A 19,582-nucleotide genomic window follows, 5' to 3' on the forward strand; every position below is an offset into this window, starting at 1 on the left:
TTTAGGTCCAATTTTCTCTGTGTGTGTGTGAACATGGACTAATGCACTTCAACAGGTGTGATATTAGAGATGGACTATGTACAGGTTAATTAACAACCAAAGGATTTATAAACAATGTTCCAATTTCCAAATTACTCAAGTGATCAAGTACTATATATATTTGTATCCGCAATCAGACAAGCCAATTAATGGAGGCTTCCCCTTGTGTATTATTTCAACAAGGTTTGAGTTATATATCCTGATCACAGTAAGGAATTATTATTATACTTTTAACCTGTTATGGCAAATTATTCATTATTTTTATTAGGTAACCTATAATTATAGTATAGATAATTAATTTGATTGAGTTTACATATAGAACTAATAAACTCATTCCAAGAAATAAGAGGTATGTATACTCTAAGCAAGGAAAAGTCATAAAGATTTTCTACAAAGCTGTAGTGAACCCATTCAAATCTGCTACAAATAGTTTTGCTATGTAAATTTACATAGTTCGAGGTCTAAAGTTCGCTTGTTGCAGTGCAAACTTCAGACCTCGAGCTATATTTATCCTCCATGATTGACTCCATCTTACAGTAAATATAGACTTATATATCATAAAAGATGATCATCATGATATAATTTAATATGGCCATGGAATATGCAAGTACACCAAAAGTGGCCTGCTCTCTGTCTTAACGTGCAAAAGCAAAAAAGCAAAGACAATTGCATGGGCAATTAAATAATACTCCCTACGTCCAATTTCTGGTTGACACCATATATATACACGAATTTAAAAGAGAAAAAAAAAACTTTTTAAAAATAAAAATAAAATAAGAAAGTTTAATTTTAAATTGTTTCTAAGTACAGAAAGTATCATTGTGTAGTATATTTTAACTTTCTTGAGCTTACAAAAGGAGAACCGATAGAACAATCTAAAATCAAAGAAGCCACAAAAACCTTCTTTAGATCAACTTTGGATAGAAATTTCAGAAAATGGAGGGTGTAGAGCACAAAACAGTGTCGGTAAATGGAATAAACATGCATTATGCTGAAATAGGTCAAGGTCCTTTAGTCCTCTTCATTCATGGCTTCCCAGAATTGTGGTATTCATTTAGGCACCAAATGTCATTCATGGCTAACCACGGATACCGCGCCGTAGCTCCGGATTTACGCGGCTACGGCGACACTACCGGAGTACCTAAAGATGATCCTAGCAATTTCACAACCCTAAGTATTGTTGGTGACTTAGTGGAGCTGTTGAATTCCATTGCACCACAAGAGGAGAAAGTGTTTGTTATAGGACATGATTGGGGTGCTGTTGTTTCTTGGGCTCTCTGTTTGTATAGGCCTGATAAGGTTAAGGGTTTTTTCTGCTTGAGTGTTGCTTTCAATCCCAGAAACCCTATCAAGAAACCACTTGACACTTTGCGTGCAGTTTATGGAGATGATTACTATGTTGTTAGATTCCAGGTACTCTCTCAGCTGATCTCCCTTTTAATTTAGTTGATTTAAATTAATTGGATCGATCCACTATATGAATTCTCCGATCCGTATCAATCAAACAGACTGAACATGATTAGATAGGCAGTATGGTGCATAAAGCATCTCGTACTCATGCAGGGTACAAGGACGGGCCGTGGCCCTAGCTAGGATATTTGTGATCATATTCTAATGCAAGAATTAATTACTGGCTGCTTTCACGACTCGAATTCATAACTTATAAATTAATTAGTTTATTGGGAGTAACCATATGTTTTAGTATATCTTTGGAGTCTCGAAATTTACATATATAGGGTTCCAACAAATAAAAGATAAAATAACAAATAGTAACAAAAAATAGGAAAGCCACCACACTATGATCCTTGATCTAGTAGTTTGCACTTTGCATATCTCCGATCATCCGATCATCTACGTGCAGGAACAGTACGTATTATGTTCGAATATAATTTCAAGGATTTCCGATTTTATTACCTATTTTCTTAGTAGCAAAACAGAAAAAAATTATTTGTTCCAACAAAAATGTTTTTAGATTATTGAGAAAGAAACGATGCAGCTACATTTTTATTAAGTACTTCATTTGTACCAAATTATGTGATGCATTTTACTTTTTAGTATGTTTAAAAAAGAATACAATTACAATAACAAACCCAAGTATAATCTCAGTGGGGTCTGGGGAGGATAGTGTGTACGCAGATCTTACCCCTACCTTGAGGGTAGAGAAGCTGTTTCCAATAGACCCTCGGCTCAAGGAATATTGTTTCAAAAAGAATGAAATCTTTATATATTTCGAAAAAAAATAATTTAAGAAATTTACTTAATGAGATGATATATATGTATGACTTATTTTTTATCACAAATTTCAAAAGTTTCTTTTTTCTTTTTTTAAACTAGGTACCTAATCGGAATAGTAGTATGTCAATAAGTTTTAAAGTTGAATCAGATTAGTACTGATTATGCATGATGTGCCTTTAGTAATTGATAGATCTCTAAAAGATGATGATATGTATTGTCCTTTTACAACAAAAAACAGTTCCTTCATTTTATCACTGTTACACTCTAGGTATATTCCATCTAGTAGGTTTTCTTTTGATCCAATAATATATAGCTTGATCCCAAACCCCCTCACCCCCACAATATTCTATCACGGGAAGAATGCTCAATTGGTTAATTAATATATATGTAGTTAATATTCCCTGCGTCTCAATTTATGTAATATACACTTATTTTTTATCTATCCCAAAAAAATAATTACTTTTTTATAATTAGATACAATATAACTTTAAACTTGTGATTATATCACACAAATATTTATGACTCATTTAAAACAATAAGTTTCAAAAGTCTTTTTTTCTTTAAAACTCTGTATACAGTCAAATAACATCACATAAATTGGTACGGAGGAAGTACTATTGAAACAAGCTTCTATATTCTTTTTTTGTAGTCAAGAGTCGAATTAATGAATTAGTTGGAGATTTGTTTTTTGGTTACTGTCGAGAACATTCATTATTTTAACACAAAAGGAATAGTAAATTTACATCATTAATTAACAGATCCTTTAATTTGATTGTGTCAATGCAGGAGGCTGGAGTAATAGAAGCTGAGTTTGAGGAAATGGGTGTGAAGAATGTTTTAAAGAAGTTTTTCACATATAGGGAACCAGCTCCTCTTTACTTGAAAAAAGGAAAACCATTTGGAGACAATCCTCAAGTTGAGCTGCCTTGTTGGTTATCTGAGGAAGAACTTGATTTCTATGCTATCAAATTTGAACAAACTGGCTTCACTGGACCACTCAACTTTTACCGAGCAATACATCGGTAAACCATTTTAATATGATGCACTTTGACTATGCACAAATCTAGAGTTTTAAAAGGAAAGAAATATTTTTAATATTTGTGGTCTAAAATAATAAACCATAGATATATTTGTGTAGTTATAGATTGTTTCATTCAGTATAAATTAATGAGAAGTCTAAAGTTAAATTATTTGTAAATATAAAAAGGTATCATTATTTAGCTAAAGACCAAGCTAAAAAGGAAAGTGCAGAACATAAATTAGGATAGATGGAGTACTAATATAAAGTTCACTTTGTCCCATTTTACATGATTAGTACTAATATTATTACACAGTTAAGTAATATTTTTTATTGTAATTTTTACAAACATTTTAGTCATATTGATTATTAAAACGGCAATGTATAGTAATGTATGTACGTAGTTGCTTGCTAACTATGTACTCAATTCGAAAAAAATCAAAGTTAATATTCGAATTAACAAAATAAAAAATTAGAAAATTTGATTCTCGTATTTCAGATTCTCGTTATTATATTTTAGGGATGAGGAAGTAATAACTACGATATAATACACGAAATTAAATTAGAATAATTACTCCGGTCCAATCCCAAGCAAGTTGGATCGGCTAGATGAATTTATGACCTCATGTAGCTTCATATATATATATATGATGCAGTTATTTGCACTTTAACAATCATTCTTCGGATTGCTATTTAGGGATTAGTCAGTACTTATTTCATCTTGAAATTTAAACTAAATATCTTATTTTCAAGATAATTCAAGACATTCGATCATGTTCTGAAAATATGAAATTTAAAGTTAATTCCTAAATAGCAGCCTTTTATAAGAGTGGCTATATGATGTGGTTTCTACCAATATTGCAGAAATTGGGAGCTAACAGCAGCATGGACAGGGGCTAAAATCCAAGTACCAGTAAAGTTCATTGTTGGTGACCTTGACCTTACTTATAATGCTCCTGGCACCAAAGATTATTTACATAAAGGAGGTTTCAAAAAGCAAGTGCCTTTGTTAGAGGAAGTTGTGGTTTTAGAAGGAGTTGGACATTTTATCCACGAAGAAAAACCAAAAGAAATTAATGACCATATTTACAACTTCATTCGCAAGATTTCATCCTCTAATCAGTCCAAGTTCTGTGCTATTCTGTAGAGTTTTTCTTGTTTTAATTTTTTCTTCCCCTTTTTTGGGGTTGCATATAATTAACTAATGTGTTTGTTTGCTAAGTTTGTAATGTGTGCTTATAATGTTGACAACCAGTGGTGAGCTTTGTTTGTTGTTCTTTATTGAAGATGGAGTTTTCTTGCACTCTTCTTACAACTAATAAAGATTGCGCTTGATTAATTTCTGATAATTCCAATTCCTATAATTCTTCAGAGTTAAAGATGATGGTCACTGTACCACTTGTGACTAATCTCTATCAAATTACAGTCAAACTTTTGTATAGCGTTCTTGTTTGTTCCAATATTTTTTGGTTGTAATAGTAACATTGAAACGGATGAGTATTATAACATAACATAAAAAAATCGATTCCAAAGAAAATTTGATTATTATAGTGAAATGTTGTTATATATAGGATGACTCTTATAGAGGTTCGATTGTACTAGTCTTGTGGCATAAAAGAAAGGGAAAAGTAAAATATTAGCAATGAGTCATTATCTCCAGTCCGTTATATATCCTTCATTTTCTGCATACAAAGCGTCAGAACTTTCTAGTTAATAGTAACATTTTAGTTGTAAGCCTTATTATACGTTTTCTCAAAAGTGATAAAAACGATGGTTAACTTATTTTTTCATTTAAGTAATATGGACTCACATGGAAAAGCCAAGAGGAGAAGAAACCTATTTTCTTAGCAGAACAAAAGGTGGAGAGATTTCAGAAACTTCTCAATTTGCAAAAAAAAAAAAAATTGTGACACGTAGCCATATAACCAAAACGAACAACACCTCTTACGTGAAGAAACAAGTTAAGCCCAATGGTGTACTCTTGCTTGTAAAAGTATATACCCACTGCTCTTTTCTAAGCCGCTTTTCCTCATTTCACTCGCCCTCTTCGCGAACTTGTACACTTTAAAAAGCAGCTAAACTCTAAGCGAGATCATCGAAAGACAAGTACATTTTCAAGGAGAGGGATAGAAAGAGTGAGATGGAAAAAGTCGAGGAGATTCAACACAAGACATTGAGAGTGAATGGGTTAAACATGCACATAGCTGAAATGGGCCAAGGCCCAATAGTCCTATTCCTCCATGGCTTTCCCGAACTATGGTACTCGTGGCGCCACCAAATGCCGTTCGTGGCAGCCCACGGCTACCGAGCGGTAGCCCTGGACCTCCGCGGGTTCGGGGACACCACCGGAGCACCCGAAGATGACTTCACCAAGTTCACCACCCTCCATGTTGTTGGTGACATTGTGGAACTTCTTAATATCATTGCCCCTGACCAAGAGAAAGTGTTTGTAGTGGGCCATGATTGGGGAGCTATGATTGCTTGGGCTTTGTGTTTCTATAGGCCCGATAAGGTCAACGCCCTTGTTAACATGACTGTTCCTTTCGCTCCACGAAACCCAATTATTAGGCCCATTGCTCGTCTACGTGCTACTTATGGAGATGAGTACTATATTATCAGATTCCAGGTTTATTTATTTATTTTTCCTCTCTTTCTTCTCTCAATTAATACTCCATCTAAATGAATTGAATACTCGATTTACTATTGATAGTCAGTTGATCAACTTTTAAGGTTAAGTCAAACTTGTATTCAGGGCGGATGCACCGAGGTCCAAGCAGTGTTACGTGATACCGCTTCGTCGAAATTTTTTACTAATTATATATATAAATTAATCTGGAAAACAAAATATAATAAAAATAATAATAAGTGACGCCAATTGCATTCACGCTTTCTTTGGTCAGTTGGTCAGGCGCCCCAACTCTTTAGGCCAGGTTGAGGGATAAAACCTGCCTTGAATTTTATTTTTATTATATAATAATAATAATAATAATAATAATAATAAGCGAGAAAAATATATATCAAAATTTTGTGAATTCAAGTTTGTTTGACTATTGAAGAGTAAAAATAAAACAATAATTTAAGGGTAGATTGCAGCTTATAATAAAGGTAATGACAACAACAACCCAGTAGAATTAATAAAGTATGTGTAATGATATACAGACCTTACCTCTACCCCGGAGGGACAGAGATATTGTTTCCGGAAGACCCTCGGATCAAAACAATAATAAAGGTAATGATAGTGTTCAAAAATTCTCATCCCACTAGAGTAATACATAGTTTTAAAATTCGAGTATAAAGCCATAAGTCCCTGGCAATATTAATAAAGCTGATGTTAACGTGACTTAATATTTCTACTTCCATATGGTATGATGGAAATTGCTCTAGCATCAATTGTTCTCATAATGTGATGAATTGTTTAATAATTTAAAATTATGAAGGAGCCTGGAGAAATAGAAGAAGAATTTGCTAAAATAGGGACCAAGACAGTTTTGGAGAAGCTATTGACTAACCGAAATCCTGAACCACTGATGTTGCCTAAAGGAAAGCCATTTGATGAAAGTCCAGTCAAATTACCCCCTTGGCTGACTGAAAAAGATGTTGATTACTATGCTAGCAAATATCAACAGACTGGCTTCACTGGTGGATTGAATTATTACAGAGCACTTGATCTGTAAGTGTCAATTGTACCCTCTTTGCTTCTTTTTTTCCCTTCATATAATCATTATATTACTAAAGTTTATATTAGGGTAGACTATCTACGTCACACCCTTGGGGTGCGACCCTATCCCAGACCCATGCGTTAACGCAAGATGTTTTGTGCACCAAACAGCCAAAATAATCATTATATTACCGTGTCTTGTGCATTCAACTTATAGCTCTGGTCAAAAGCCTACTCAGCTAATAAATCTTGATTCAATTGGTTATGACTAGCTACTTAGCTCAAATTTAATTGTATTGAAATGCAGAAACTGGGAACTGACAGCACCATGGACTGGGGCTAAAGTAAAAGTACCAGTGAAGTTCATAGTGGGAGATTTGGACATAACTTATAATGCAGCAGGAGTCAAAGATTATATACACAAGGGTGGGTTTAAGAAAGATGTACCTTTGCTAGAAGATGTGGTTATATTCAAAGGAGTAGCTCATTTTCTTCCACAAGAAAAACCTGATGAAGTTAACAAACAAATCCTTGACTTCTTACAGGGATTTTCTTCCTCTGATCAAAGGTTCTGCACTTTGAAATTTCTTTGGAGCTCCATAACAAGTTAGATAAAGCAGAAAATGGAGTTGTACAGGAGCCTTTGATATGCTTTAATACATTCTTGTAACTACCTCATGTATTCCTTTCTAATTATCATTAAACCTTAAATAAATTTGGTGCCCATTCAGAAACCTTTTTTCTTTTCAACCAGGACCTAAAAGGCAGGACAAAGAAGAAACCATATAGATAATACTTCGACTGATAACAATATGAACACTAAAGCAAAGACCTTAAACTTGAGAATGAGGGAAGAGAAATAATCAGAAAGCTATACTGTTGATTAGGCTCTGATATAATCAGGTATACAACTAGCAGCTGAGTACTAATAAACCTTAATCAAAATGAACTGAATACTATATAGTAGAAATTTTTAATGGCATTTACCTAAGAGATTTATCACCTAAAAAGGGTACAACAAAGCATTCATCTGAAAAACAAAGTCGAGCATCATGCTATTTCACCTTGTAATTTTTCGGAAAACATACAAGTAGCTCTAAATGTTTAATGTGTGTTTTTATTATTGTACAACATATCCGGGATGTCTTAAAACAAAGAAGTGGTTCAAGCATTCAACAAATGAAAAAAGAAGCTAACTTTTGGCGAATCATTGTTGTTTTGCTCCTGGGCGCCTTCCAACATCAAAGTGAACATCCAGGAGACCCGTTATGCCAGCATCAATCTTTTGGCCTACCTTAACAGGACCAACTCCTTTGGGAGTCCCTACAGAAAATCAGCAATGGAAACATTGAATGAATAACTGTAACAAGAGTTGTATTACTTGAACAAGAACGTTTTAAAGTTCTCAATAAACTAGGTGAAGTGACACACTTGTCGAAATTCAAAAAGAAATCTCCCGTAGTTGACATAACTGCTGAATTATAGAAAACAGTAGGTAGGGTTACCCAACCGTTTATTATCAGGACAGTTTGCAGCATTTTTTTAGAAGAGGATTAATGCAAGCAGAATGATGTCCTCCTCTTCTCCAGTGATATACAAGTGTTGAGCCTTCATGTAAATTAATAAAAACTGCCAATAGAGGGAAACTAAAAGAGATCCAAAAACGTAGCAGGCCAACAAAAATATATTCCCCTTTCAGAACCACAAGCATGTAAATCAAGAAAATTTCAAGCACAAAAAGGAAGAAGCCTAATGACCTCAGTCTATCATAACAGACCCAACAATTGCAAAAGTTTATGTGACTTTATAATTAGAATAAACTGCAATGTAAGTTTCGAAAAGAAAAAATAACTTTCATGAAAGGCCATTATCAATTGAACGAAGAAGCAGCATGAGTCGTCCTACCAGTTAAAATAACATCTCCCTGAAGAAGAGTCATGATAGAACTTATGTGGCTAATCAAAAATGGGATCTTGAATATCATATCACTTGTCGAGCCCTTTTGCCGAATTTCTCCATCAACCTGCAGAATACAGATGATGACCAGCTGCAACTGTGAAGACCAACATTAAGCAGACAAAAGAAAAATCATTACCTTCAGCCACAATTCTATATCATGGGGATTTGGCACCATCGACTTTGGTAACTGCAAGAAACAAAGGGAAAGATGACTATTAATTATTCTACAAAATGATATATAACACCATCTAATATTAGGGGGAAAAACAAATAGAAAATGAAAACAAACATATGACATTGCCAAAACTTCTTACAACTGAGCTGATAGGAGTGAATGTGTCTTGGCCCTTAGCAACAGTCCATGGCAGGCCTGCAGACTGTCAGTTTGAATTGGTAAAAGTTGATAACGTCATCTTCGGGAATGACAATGAAGGACAAATAGTAATGATTAAGAACAAAAATAACTAAAACAAATGGACATGAATATTTGAAATGTATGATTGTAGCGAAATTCCAAACCTTTGCAGTAGCTTGGATCTCCCTCGCAGTCATATCCAACGCAAGTGCATAACCTGAAACACAGAGGTATCATTCACTTGAGTAGAGTCCATTTTTTATCAGGACAAACAATCTAATGCAGGATCAGAAGAAAAGCGGATGGATGAGTATGTTTCAAGAACTTAACAGAAAGAAGAAAAAACAATCCCCCAAATAAATCTACGTAGTTTCATTGTTCCACTGCTTCTGTTTTTAAACAAATACAGGACATTCCATAAATCGATGGACATAGGCCATAGCTAAATAAGTTCCTTGAATAGCTCTAAATAAAGTTATCTCCAGCAAAAGTGATCAAAAATTAAAAGCAGACAGGTGAACCTTGGCCAGACGGACACCCAGTATATACCTAAGCCAAGGAGCAGCAACCTAGAATTGTTCAGGTAGAATTCAGTCTGGTCTTAAATATATTGCCCAAGAAGAGGCTGTGCTAGACACACAGCTTGGCTGACGAATGACAATAGCAACGTCTTGGCGAGCCTCAAATTATTTGCGCTCAAACAGAGATAAGCTTTTAAAAAAGCAGCCTACGCAAGTGCTCTGCAACCTTCTATGGCATGGGGTGGAATGTGAAAAATTCTCCAACACAACAGGAATAATGAAAAAGTATCAAGCAAACAAAATTGAATCCAGATTAGTTACCTCTAATCAATACCAATCAAAGCCTAGTCACCCAATAATCCAATTCATGCAACTCGAGCCTCGAAAATCATTTATCGTAGACAGTCGCTGGAGTGGTAAAAAGGAACCATGTGCCCCCTACATGCTCACTTGGGCAGCCAAACGACTTACCTTGTCCAAATGGCTTGACGCTCACTCGTACCTTTTCTTGTATGACTGTCCATGAATCGTCACAATTCCACTTGGACATGTACATTCTCAAGCAACAGGCAATGCGCTAGTCTCCTAGACGGGCCATTCAATTGTTCTCTGTAACTAGCAATACAAATGTCTCTGGACGGGCCATATGACCGTCTCCTCACGGGCCAACTTATTTAATATCAAGTCAAACTTAGTAGCTGCCTGATCACTAAGTGAGGAGCCACTCCCTTATCCTCTGGGATAAGACTCAGCAACTATCCCATAAATAAAGGAGCTATTTCCCCACTTCTAAGTGATAAAGCTCCACTATTGCCTCAAACTACATTCCACCAAAGTAGTGGGTGGCGAAACTCTTAATCCACTATAAATAAGATCTTTTAGTTCTCTGTAAAGGCATTCCACAGAGGTCATCTCTTCTCATAAACTTAGAAATATCATATGCGACTACAGGGAGTTCCCCAACTCTCCATCAACACAGGCGGATATGGGTCTCGACTACTATATCTTCCTTTTTATATAACAGTTTGTATCTCAAGAATACATTTAACAAAAACTCTACCCCTCCTCTCCTTTTTTATTATAAATTTCTGTCTTTTTAAATTTATCAAATTTACTAAACAATTTATATTTAGGCTGCTGGTGCCCCTTATTGAGAAATTTACCCTCTAGAGGCGCCCACCATGAGGCCTTGACAGCCAAATATAGTGATCTCCTCTTGATAGTTCTTCATAGGTAAGAAGTTTCATTTATTTGCACATGGAAATTACCCTAATCTGGTGGTGAACAACAACACCAAAATGCAACTCTGTAAAATAAAAATAAAAAATTCAAACACGTCTGCAAGTGGAGAAAATGGAACAGCTAAGTACCATTACCTTATAACCATTTCGAGCAACATAATTTCTTATTTTCTGCCACATGGACTGATCGAGAACAATATTACTTATACTAGTAGGCAATTTAGCTGCATATGGTTTCTGAATGCCTATAATTGTTCTAGAAGGAAGCTTAAGTTTACAGGTGTAACATTAACTTGATACCTCATGCTATCTTGCTTTATTAATGTGAAACTCATGTTGTCTTGCTATATGCTTGATTGCAATTTACTGGCTCTACAACATGAAAAGCAAACTTCATGCCATATGAAGACATATTTTGGAGTAATGATTCCAATACACTTTAGGTTGCCTACTAATTGGTAATCATTACTCCCTCTGTTTCAAATTAGATGAGTTACTTTCCTTTTTATTCTGTTCCAAAACAAATGACACATTTTTAAATTTGAAAATAATTCAACTTTAAACTCTTCATTTTACCCACTTTACCCTTAATGAAATGCATTTATAACCACACAAATGGTATGGCCCCACAAAGCTTTTACCCCTTAAACTTTTAAGACCACAAGTTTTAAAAGTCTTCTTTGTTTTCTTATACTCCATGCCGAGTCAAACTAAATCATCTAAATTGAAACTAAGACTGGCATGTGGGCAGGTTAGGCCGAGGCCCGGGCCAGGCCCGCGAGCCCATATGGGTAGTGGGCCTAAGGGGGCCTAACCGTTTAAGCCCGGGACCAGGGGTGGGCCTGCTAAGTGGGCCTAACCGGTCCTAAACGGGCCCAACGGCTATTTTTAAAAAAAATCCAAAATTTTTTTTAACCGTTGCAACATTTAAAATATGGTCGTAGGCCTGCAAAAATAGCCGTTTGGGCTTTGTAATAGCCATTTTAACACCCCCAACTTTGTTTAACCCCAAACCTTTTATAATTACACTTCCTATTTTCAACTATAAATACCCCCTTATTCTTTCATTTTTCTCGCAAAATCATCAATCTCTCTTTAATTTTCTTCTATAATTGGTTACTTTATTGTTGCAATTTGTGTGAAAAAATGTGAAGTTGGTAAATTGAAGTATTCAAGTCTTCAACGATAATTAATTTTTAACAAGTTGTTCTTCAATTCGGTAAACTCGTTCCAACTCTTTAGTTTTAATATTATAGTTTTGTTTGTTTTATTTACTTTGTATAATTATAATTAAGATGGCATATTCCTTACAAAAATATTTAGTAAAAATAAGGAAAAATCCAAGAGTGGTGAATCTAGTGGCCAATCTATTCCTCTTCTAATTCCCCGGGCTCCCCTACCTAAACCCCATACCCGCCCTCCACCTGCTCCTATTCTTGATAGTGATAATACTTTATTACAATTTACTGAGAGTCAATATGTGCATAATGTTGGAAGTGACGAACACTTAGATCATGAATATATGAATTCTCTTTATGGTAATCCAACTATTGATGAAGAAGATGAGCAGGAAATAGATTTGGATGAAACGCAATCGGATGACGATACACCCACTAGTCTTGTTGCTGAAGTTAACCCAACTAATCCAAATGATGCACCGGTTGACCCCCCTATTACTACCCCTACTTTTTCTAGACAACCTTCTAAAAGGGCCGAAACATCTCTTGTTTGGCCATTTTTTATTCAAATAAGAGAAAAAAATAAAGTTAAATGTACAACTTGTGGCAAAAAGTTAGCTTTTAACTATGTTACTCGGGGGGGCGGGAAGTTTGAGGAGACACATATACACCCTCAAGATAAAGTTAAATATTATCAAATGAAAGCTGCGGCCGGGGGGACAAGTCTTCCTAGTCAGTCTGACCCTAGTACCGAGTCAAATCAATTTCAACCGGAAATTAACATTGTTACCGGTGGTATTTTATATTATGACCCAAGAAAAGATAGGGAAGAATTAGCAAAAATGGTTACTGTTATGTGCTTACCCTATAATTTTCCGTCTAACCCTCACTTTGTACATTATATTAGAAAAAATTTTAATCCTGCTTATAAAGGATGGTCTCGCACAACCGTAAAGAGCGATATTTATAAATATAAACATGAATATGAAAAATATTTGCGCTATTTATTTAGTCATATTAATGGTCGTGTTGCTATTACTACTGATATTGGAAGAAGTGGTAATGATTGTGATTATCTTACTATTACCAGTCATTGGATTGATGAGGACTGGACAAAGCAAAAACGCATTATTGCTTATAGAATAATTAATTAACGTCACACAAAGCAGTTTATTTCTAGCACGGTTACGGATATCTGTAGATATTTTTGCATTAGTGATAAAATAATTTCAATTTCAATGGATAATGTTACTAGTAACACTAATGTTGTAGCCTTGCTTACCACTACACTAAATCCTGCATTTAGTAACATTTTTCATGTTAGATGTATTTGTCATATTTACCATTTAATTGTGGGTGATGGTATGAGAATTTTAAATGTTGAAATTGAAAAGGTTAAAATGGCTCTTCACTGGCTTTTTTATTCAAACCGTAGAAGTAGACTTAGAGAATATTTTAAAAGATACGATGAAGTTGGCCTAAGAGAAAGAAAGGTTCATAAACCTTGTCCAACTAGATGGAATTACATGTATGAAAGTTTAGTTATTGCATATGAATATAGAAACCCCATAAACTCAACGTTTAATGCTCATGTAAGTGATGATGATGAGCACCTTACAAATGCGGATTGGGCTAATGTTAAAATGCTTGTAGATTTTTTAGAAAAATTTCATATTGCTTCAAATGAATTTTCTGGGCAATATTATCCGACTATTTCTAACTGTTTAGTTTATCTTGCAGAACAAGCAACTTTGTTTGCTTATTTTTCAGAGGGCGGGGAAATTTATGAACAAGCTATTAATTCTATGAGAAAGAAATTTAAAAAATATTTTTTTCCTATTCCCCCTATTTATGGTGTTGCTGCCTTGTTAAATCCTACTATGAAATTAGGAGGTCCTCAATATTAGTATCAATCTATTTACCATGGTTTAGCACTTGAAGATGAGGAGTTGTCTAGACTTTCGGACGTACAAGCTTCAATTAAAATAAATGCTCAAACTATTTATAGCGCTTATCAAATTGCAATGGATAATGCTAGACCAAACGTTCCAACTCCATCTTCTTCTAGTTCTCAATCATCTAAAAGAACTGCGGGAGTAAGAGCACTTACTGCTTGGACCGGGTTTAGGGGTTCTCAAGGTTCTAGTACTAGTGATTGTTCACAACTAAATGAGTTTGACGTTTATTTGTCATAGGGAATTGAGGAAGTGAATCCCGACGGCTCCTTTAATATTTTGGAATGGTGGAAGGACAAAGAAAAACACTTTTCGATTCTTTCAAGGATTGCCTGAGACATTTTAACCATTCAAGCTTCAACAATGGCATCGGAGAGCGCTTTCAGTCAAGCAAGACTTCAACTCAGTGATTATAGAGCGTCTATGAGGGAGAGCTTGGAAAAATCAGTACTTTTTATTGGATCCGTTCGGAACGAAGAAATTTTGGACTTGCTGAATCACAACCAGAGGTAGACGAAGCTTACAAAGAAATGCCATCTGAACTTGCGAAGGATGCAGCTTCGCCCGCAAGCGGTGATTAACAAGCTTCTTTTCCGCCACCACCAACAGAAGTTTCACCGAACCTTGAAGGATTTATGAAATTTATAAGAGATACCATGTAAAATTAATATGTAACTTGTATTTTGGCGCATCTTGACTAGTTTCTTTTTCTTCTCAATGGTGGTATTAGCACCTTGTTGTGCTCATTCCATTGGGGGAGGGGAGAAGACTAAGAAAGATTGGGCCATGTTTTGTTAATGTCACAATAACAAAAATTATAACGCATTCCGTTGAATATCTCTTTACAATATTTTGTGTTTTAAATTTGAATTAAAAATTTTAAGTCACAACTATATAATATAATTTACAAGAAATTGCCTTAGATAAAAAAATTTAAAAAAAAAATAGGCTCAGGCCACACACACACACATATATATATATATATATATATATATATATATATATATATATATATATACACACACACACACACACACACACACACACATATATACACACACACATATATATATATATAAGCTATATAATTTACAAGAAATTGCCTTAGATAAAAAATTCTAAAAAAAAAAATAGGCCAGGCCCACATAGGCCCGGGACCGGCCCACGTAGCCCGGGACCATTAGTTCGTGGTCCCGGTCCGGTTCCTACCAATAGCCCACAAAGTCCGGGACCGTTTAATCCTGGCCCGCGAAGCCTAGGCCCACTTAGGACTGGCCCACGAGGCCCGTTTAGGACTGGGTCCGGCCCGTTTGCCTGCCTTAATTAAAACGGAGGGAGTATTAATCTTGAAACTTATAGCGAGTTTTTGAATTGTCTCTACATCATGAATACATGCTCAAGTACAATAAAAAGTGATGTAACTTAGCAGTTTACCTAAACAACTAGAATAAAATGATATGACATATAACTTTTTTGATAACCGTAGTGTCCAGGCCAGCTTGCGAATTTCACGGGATACCTGCCACCTCCCACTAGGAACAGGTCAGGTACCAGGTAACTCTATCCACCAAGGCTTGGATAGATGGGAAAAAATCACCTAGTGTGTTTTGCTTGCACTGAGATTTGAACCTGAAACCTCAGGGTTTTCACCTACTTCATTGACCACTAGGTCACACCCTTTGATATGACATATTTTGACTTACTTCTAAATTGCTCTGACATTTAGTTGTAGTAGAAAATTGCCTTTTCATATCATGTACTCAAGTGCAAGCACTATGTCATCATTGTTGCTTGCCTGGGCCACACATTGATAGTACTAGCTGCTAATCCTTCTAATGGGTAATTACTTCTATAGTGGAACTATTTTATCCCATTATTTTATATTTACACGTTCTAAAGTAGAATTAATTATATATTCATGTTTAGAACCTCGCCTTTTCATAAAATGTAAGATATTGTATCATCCCTTCTTGATTGCCATGCTATTCTTTATGATAATTATGAGAAAAATTATCTCATTTACAGTAGAGTTCACATATGTCTTATTACAAGAATTTGCTTTCCATGTTCGCAAACAAGCCCATGGATCACTCTCCTTATTTATTATAGGCAGAATAGCCTAATTGACACTTCTATTTGTACAGGTTTGACATCTCGGTCCTCCTACTTTATAAAGTTTCAACCAGACACTTGAACTCGATCAAAACATATGTTTTAAACACTTCTGACACTGGGTGTTGCTCACTCGAGTTGACATGGAGGACATATCAGATCCACCTCAGCAAAATTACACCATGTCATTATTTATTTTTATAAAATACTCCCTCCGTTTCAATTTATGTGAACCCATTTGACTGGGCACGAAGTTTAAGAAAAGAGAGAAGACTTTTGATCTTATGGTGTAAAATGAGGCACATATATTTTGTGTGACTATAAATCATTCTGTAAAGGTAAATTGTTTCCAAATAAGGAAAGGGGTCATTCTTTTTGGCACGGACTAAAAAAGAAATAGGTTCACATAAATTGAAACGGAGGGAGTATTATTTTTCAATATATCCAAGATTCATTTTTTGCTGCAACCGGCCTTCACTTCTCCTTCTCTTCCTCTCACGCAGTCAACCACCACCCTCTATGCCTTCTTTCCTTCTGCTTCCGTCTCCCCCTTCAACCATTGTCGCCGGTCTCCTCGCCCAAAAAAAAACAACGAAGGGACCACGGACATAGAACAACAAGCAACATCACCGACCGGAAAACCCACTATGTATCTCTATGTTATCAATGAAGAATTTCAAAATCCTCTTGAGGAAGAAAAAAAATCACATCTTTAGCTTCCTTCCACTTTCTGTTCATTGTCTCCGTAGAGCAAGACACCAAAAAAAAAAAAAAAATTATGGGTACAATCTTAACATCCATTAAATTTAATGGCCATAGTTATTCCAATTGAAAGGTTACCAAGATCTGAAATTCTAAAATGTAATAGCACCCACTATCGCCTAATAAACACCCCCGATAGAAATGGTCCAATTGGCTATCTCTAGTGGTTGCCGTGGAAATTGCTTTTTCCTGGGTCTTCAAGACATGGCTGAAAAAGCCAACGCGGTCAACTGGCTGACTAGAGATTTTAGATCTGTGGCGATGAGGGATGTCACTGGTAGATGAAAAGGTGGTGGGAAGGGCTGTTGCAATGGGTTTTGGATTAAAATAGGGGAGGAGGAGTACCGTGGAGAAGGGAGTGAGATAGAGAAAAATGGGAGGGGGGGGCGTGAAATACATGTATTTTGTCCAGTTCTGCAGTTAAGTTGCCACATAGACTTGGTCAATGGTCAGAGGGGTTTAAAATAGTGACTTTGAATAATTATAAGCGTCTAGATGAAACTTCATTGAATATAGGGACCGAGATGACAAATGCGAATAACTACAAGTGTCTACAAGGCTATTCTGCCTTTATTATATGCAGCAATTGCATTTTATTTGCAAATTACTTTACATTGAAATTGTACATGATTCATGCTCTATTTGTGTCATTGCTATGACGGTGCCAATCATTGTTTTAATAGTTGGAATCTTTGCGAGACTTACGGACAGACTGTAAGCAGGTCATCAGTACTTATGAAAACTGCGTACTTGAGCTTCCTAAATGTCCTGAACATAAACCGACTCTGGCGAATTCAAGCCCTTGCCTGGCATGGCATTTTACCGTCTCCTCAAAGTTTGTAATAGACAGATTTCTACCACGAGCTTTAATTGGTTCGGGGAACACTTAGCAAAAACGAGTCTTGAGTGAACCCACTATGCAAAGGCGCAATCCCATACTTGATCACGTCAATGCGGAACATGTCAACACACAAATATTACTCACGAGTCACCGGACATTTGACATACTGGGGACTCAATCCATATGGAATCGTAAAAATACACTTTACAAAGTCCTGAAACATAAACAAGCGAGTCTCGGCAGGCTCTATGCAGTCCCCATAAGGTTGTCGGCAGGCTTCAATAGTGCTCAAAACTTTCTCAGAAAAATACGAGAAAAGCACAATAACTAAGTGAATGAGTACTAATGACTCAAAACTGTTGAGTTTCCTCAGGAAACACTTAAGAGAAAATCTAAGTGAACCTGCTACACAGAGACGCATTCCCGTACTCGAACCCGTCAGTGAGGAAGACGCCAAGTACCGAAGACAACAATGACTTCAAGCAAACTCCAAAGGCAGTATTAAAAAAGTCATCTACACCTTGGTATGCCGGGCAATCGATCTATATCAGAACAAAAACAGAGATACACGAGCTCATAGCATCCTAAGATCAAACGGATGCTAGCTCAAGAGACATCTCGCGATCCCAGTGAACACTTTAATTCTCAACTCTTTTGCTATAATATCAATTAAGAAGTAAATCAAAAAAGAGCTCATAGCAGTAACTTTCTCCAATATCTGGTGCTTTAGTAGCTCAGAGAATAGAAACCATGGAATGTACAAAACCATAGTAGATCAACTTCATATTGTAACCTAAAAAATGGCATTGGCTGTCAAAAACTGCAGCACAGATCAACAAGCTATAGAGGCTCTTTCTTTTTTCTATTAGCTAAAATAACAATTACACATGCATTTTATGAAACAAGATTAGAGAACTAACTACACTTGCAAAATACAGTAGAATTCAGCTCAAAGTTATCAACTTAAGGAATCAAAATACAAAATCGAGCATAGAAGGTTTGCCAGACTTGAATTATGTATAGTACGCTGTATCAAATATTAATATAATACCTCCAACATAGTCCATAGCGGTGGCTTCAGGTACATCCCTAGCTCTTTGGTTGATGACAACTGCCAACTCCACCTCGTGATCCAGTGATTCCAATGGATGAGGAACTTCGATTGTCCCTCCATTCATCAAATACGACGATGTGGGCTTCATAAACAACACTGGCTCCTTCAAAAGTTAAATCACAATTACACATAGATAAACGTAGTACGATGATCGATTCTGCTATCAGCTTCGAGAAAAGCATCAATCACAGATCAGAATTCTCACACACACACACACACACATAGAGAGAGAGAGAGAGAGAGAGAGAGAGACAGTAACCTTAGGTACGGCGTTACCGAGTTCTTTGGCGTGAGCGGCGTAGTTACGGCCGACGGCGATGATTTTACTGCCGACGGTGAGAAGATTCTCATGTGCTGCAGTCGTGGCGGTTGCCATGTTCCTCGATGAAAATGATTTTCCGATTGCTCTAGCAGCGCCACCGCACACTAGGTTTCGAGCAATGCTGATTGTTTGAATTTTCGCATACATTGTATATATATATATGAGTGTGTCAGTGTGTGTGTGAAAAGTCAGCTGCCAATTCTGCCCGAAATGGAATGGGAGACCAACAGTGTCGAGATGATGAATAGAATTTCTCCTTTGCTTCATCTTCT

At 36.0% G+C, this 19,582-nt stretch overlaps 3 protein-coding genes and 1 long non-coding RNA gene across 4 annotated transcripts; 2 read left to right on the forward strand and 2 right to left on the reverse strand.

Moving 5' to 3' along the window:
* Positions 1-897: 897 nt before the first annotated feature.
* Positions 898-4,631, forward strand: LOC107804609 (epoxide hydrolase 1-like). Its single transcript, XM_016628530.2, has 3 exons — positions 898-1,452; positions 3,061-3,296; positions 4,157-4,631. The coding sequence occupies exons 1-3, from the start codon at positions 976-978 to the stop codon at positions 4,437-4,439; spliced, it is 996 nt and encodes a 331-aa protein (XP_016484016.1). The 5' UTR covers positions 898-975; the 3' UTR covers positions 4,440-4,631.
* A 313-nt stretch (positions 4,632-4,944) lies between these two features.
* LOC107804610 (epoxide hydrolase 1-like) lies at positions 4,945-8,274 on the forward strand. Its single transcript, XM_016628531.2, has 3 exons — positions 4,945-5,918; positions 6,730-6,962; positions 7,258-8,274. Exons 1-3 carry the CDS (start codon positions 5,433-5,435, stop codon positions 7,559-7,561), a joined length of 1,023 nt encoding a protein of 340 aa, XP_016484017.1. The 5' UTR covers positions 4,945-5,432; the 3' UTR covers positions 7,562-8,274.
* On the reverse strand, positions 6,357-7,457 carry LOC142182676 (uncharacterized). Its single transcript, XR_012711560.1, has 2 exons — positions 7,398-7,457; positions 6,357-6,599 (listed from the first exon to the last, which is right to left on the reverse strand). It is a non-coding gene; the product is annotated as an uncharacterized LOC142182676 (long non-coding RNA).
* LOC107804611 (oxaloacetate tautomerase FAHD1, mitochondrial-like) lies at positions 7,980-19,582 on the reverse strand. Its single transcript, XM_075257117.1, has 7 exons — positions 19,248-19,582; positions 18,926-19,091; positions 9,429-9,481; positions 9,224-9,286; positions 9,046-9,096; positions 8,856-8,973; positions 7,980-8,273 (listed from the first exon to the last, which is right to left on the reverse strand). Exons 1-7 carry the CDS (start codon positions 19,575-19,577, stop codon positions 8,158-8,160), a joined length of 897 nt encoding a protein of 298 aa, XP_075113218.1. The 5' UTR covers positions 19,578-19,582; the 3' UTR covers positions 7,980-8,157.

The sequence above is a fragment of the Nicotiana tabacum genome, chromosome 7, assembly GCF_000715075.1.
Source record: "Nicotiana tabacum cultivar K326 chromosome 7, ASM71507v2, whole genome shotgun sequence".
Lineage (NCBI taxonomy): Eukaryota > Viridiplantae > Streptophyta > Magnoliopsida > Solanales > Solanaceae > Nicotiana > Nicotiana tabacum.

Coding starts and splice junctions, on each gene's coding strand:
- LOC107804609 (XM_016628530.2), top strand. CDS start 976: ATGGAGGGTGTAGAGCACAAAACAGTGTCGGTAAATGGAATAAACATG. Junction 1,453..3,060: donor ACTATGTTGTTAGATTCCAG/GTACTCTCTCAG, acceptor GTGTCAATGCAG/GAGGCTGGAGTAATAGAAGC. Junction 3,297..4,156: donor TTTTACCGAGCAATACATCG/GTAAACCATTTT, acceptor CCAATATTGCAG/AAATTGGGAGCTAACAGCAG.
- LOC107804611 (XM_075257117.1), bottom strand. CDS start 19,577: ATGAAGCAAAGGAGAAATTCTATTCATCATCTCGACACTGTTGGTCTC. Junction 9,097..9,223: donor TCACTCCTATCAGCTCAGTT/GTAAGAAGTTTT, acceptor TGTTTCTTGCAG/TTACCAAAGTCGATGGTGCC. Junction 8,974..9,045: donor ATATAGAATTGTGGCTGAAG/GTAATGATTTTT, acceptor TGTATTCTGCAG/GTTGATGGAGAAATTCGGCA.
- LOC107804610 (XM_016628531.2), top strand. CDS start 5,433: ATGGAAAAAGTCGAGGAGATTCAACACAAGACATTGAGAGTGAATGGG. Junction 5,919..6,729: donor ACTATATTATCAGATTCCAG/GTTTATTTATTT, acceptor AAAATTATGAAG/GAGCCTGGAGAAATAGAAGA. Junction 6,963..7,257: donor TATTACAGAGCACTTGATCT/GTAAGTGTCAAT, acceptor ATTGAAATGCAG/AAACTGGGAACTGACAGCAC.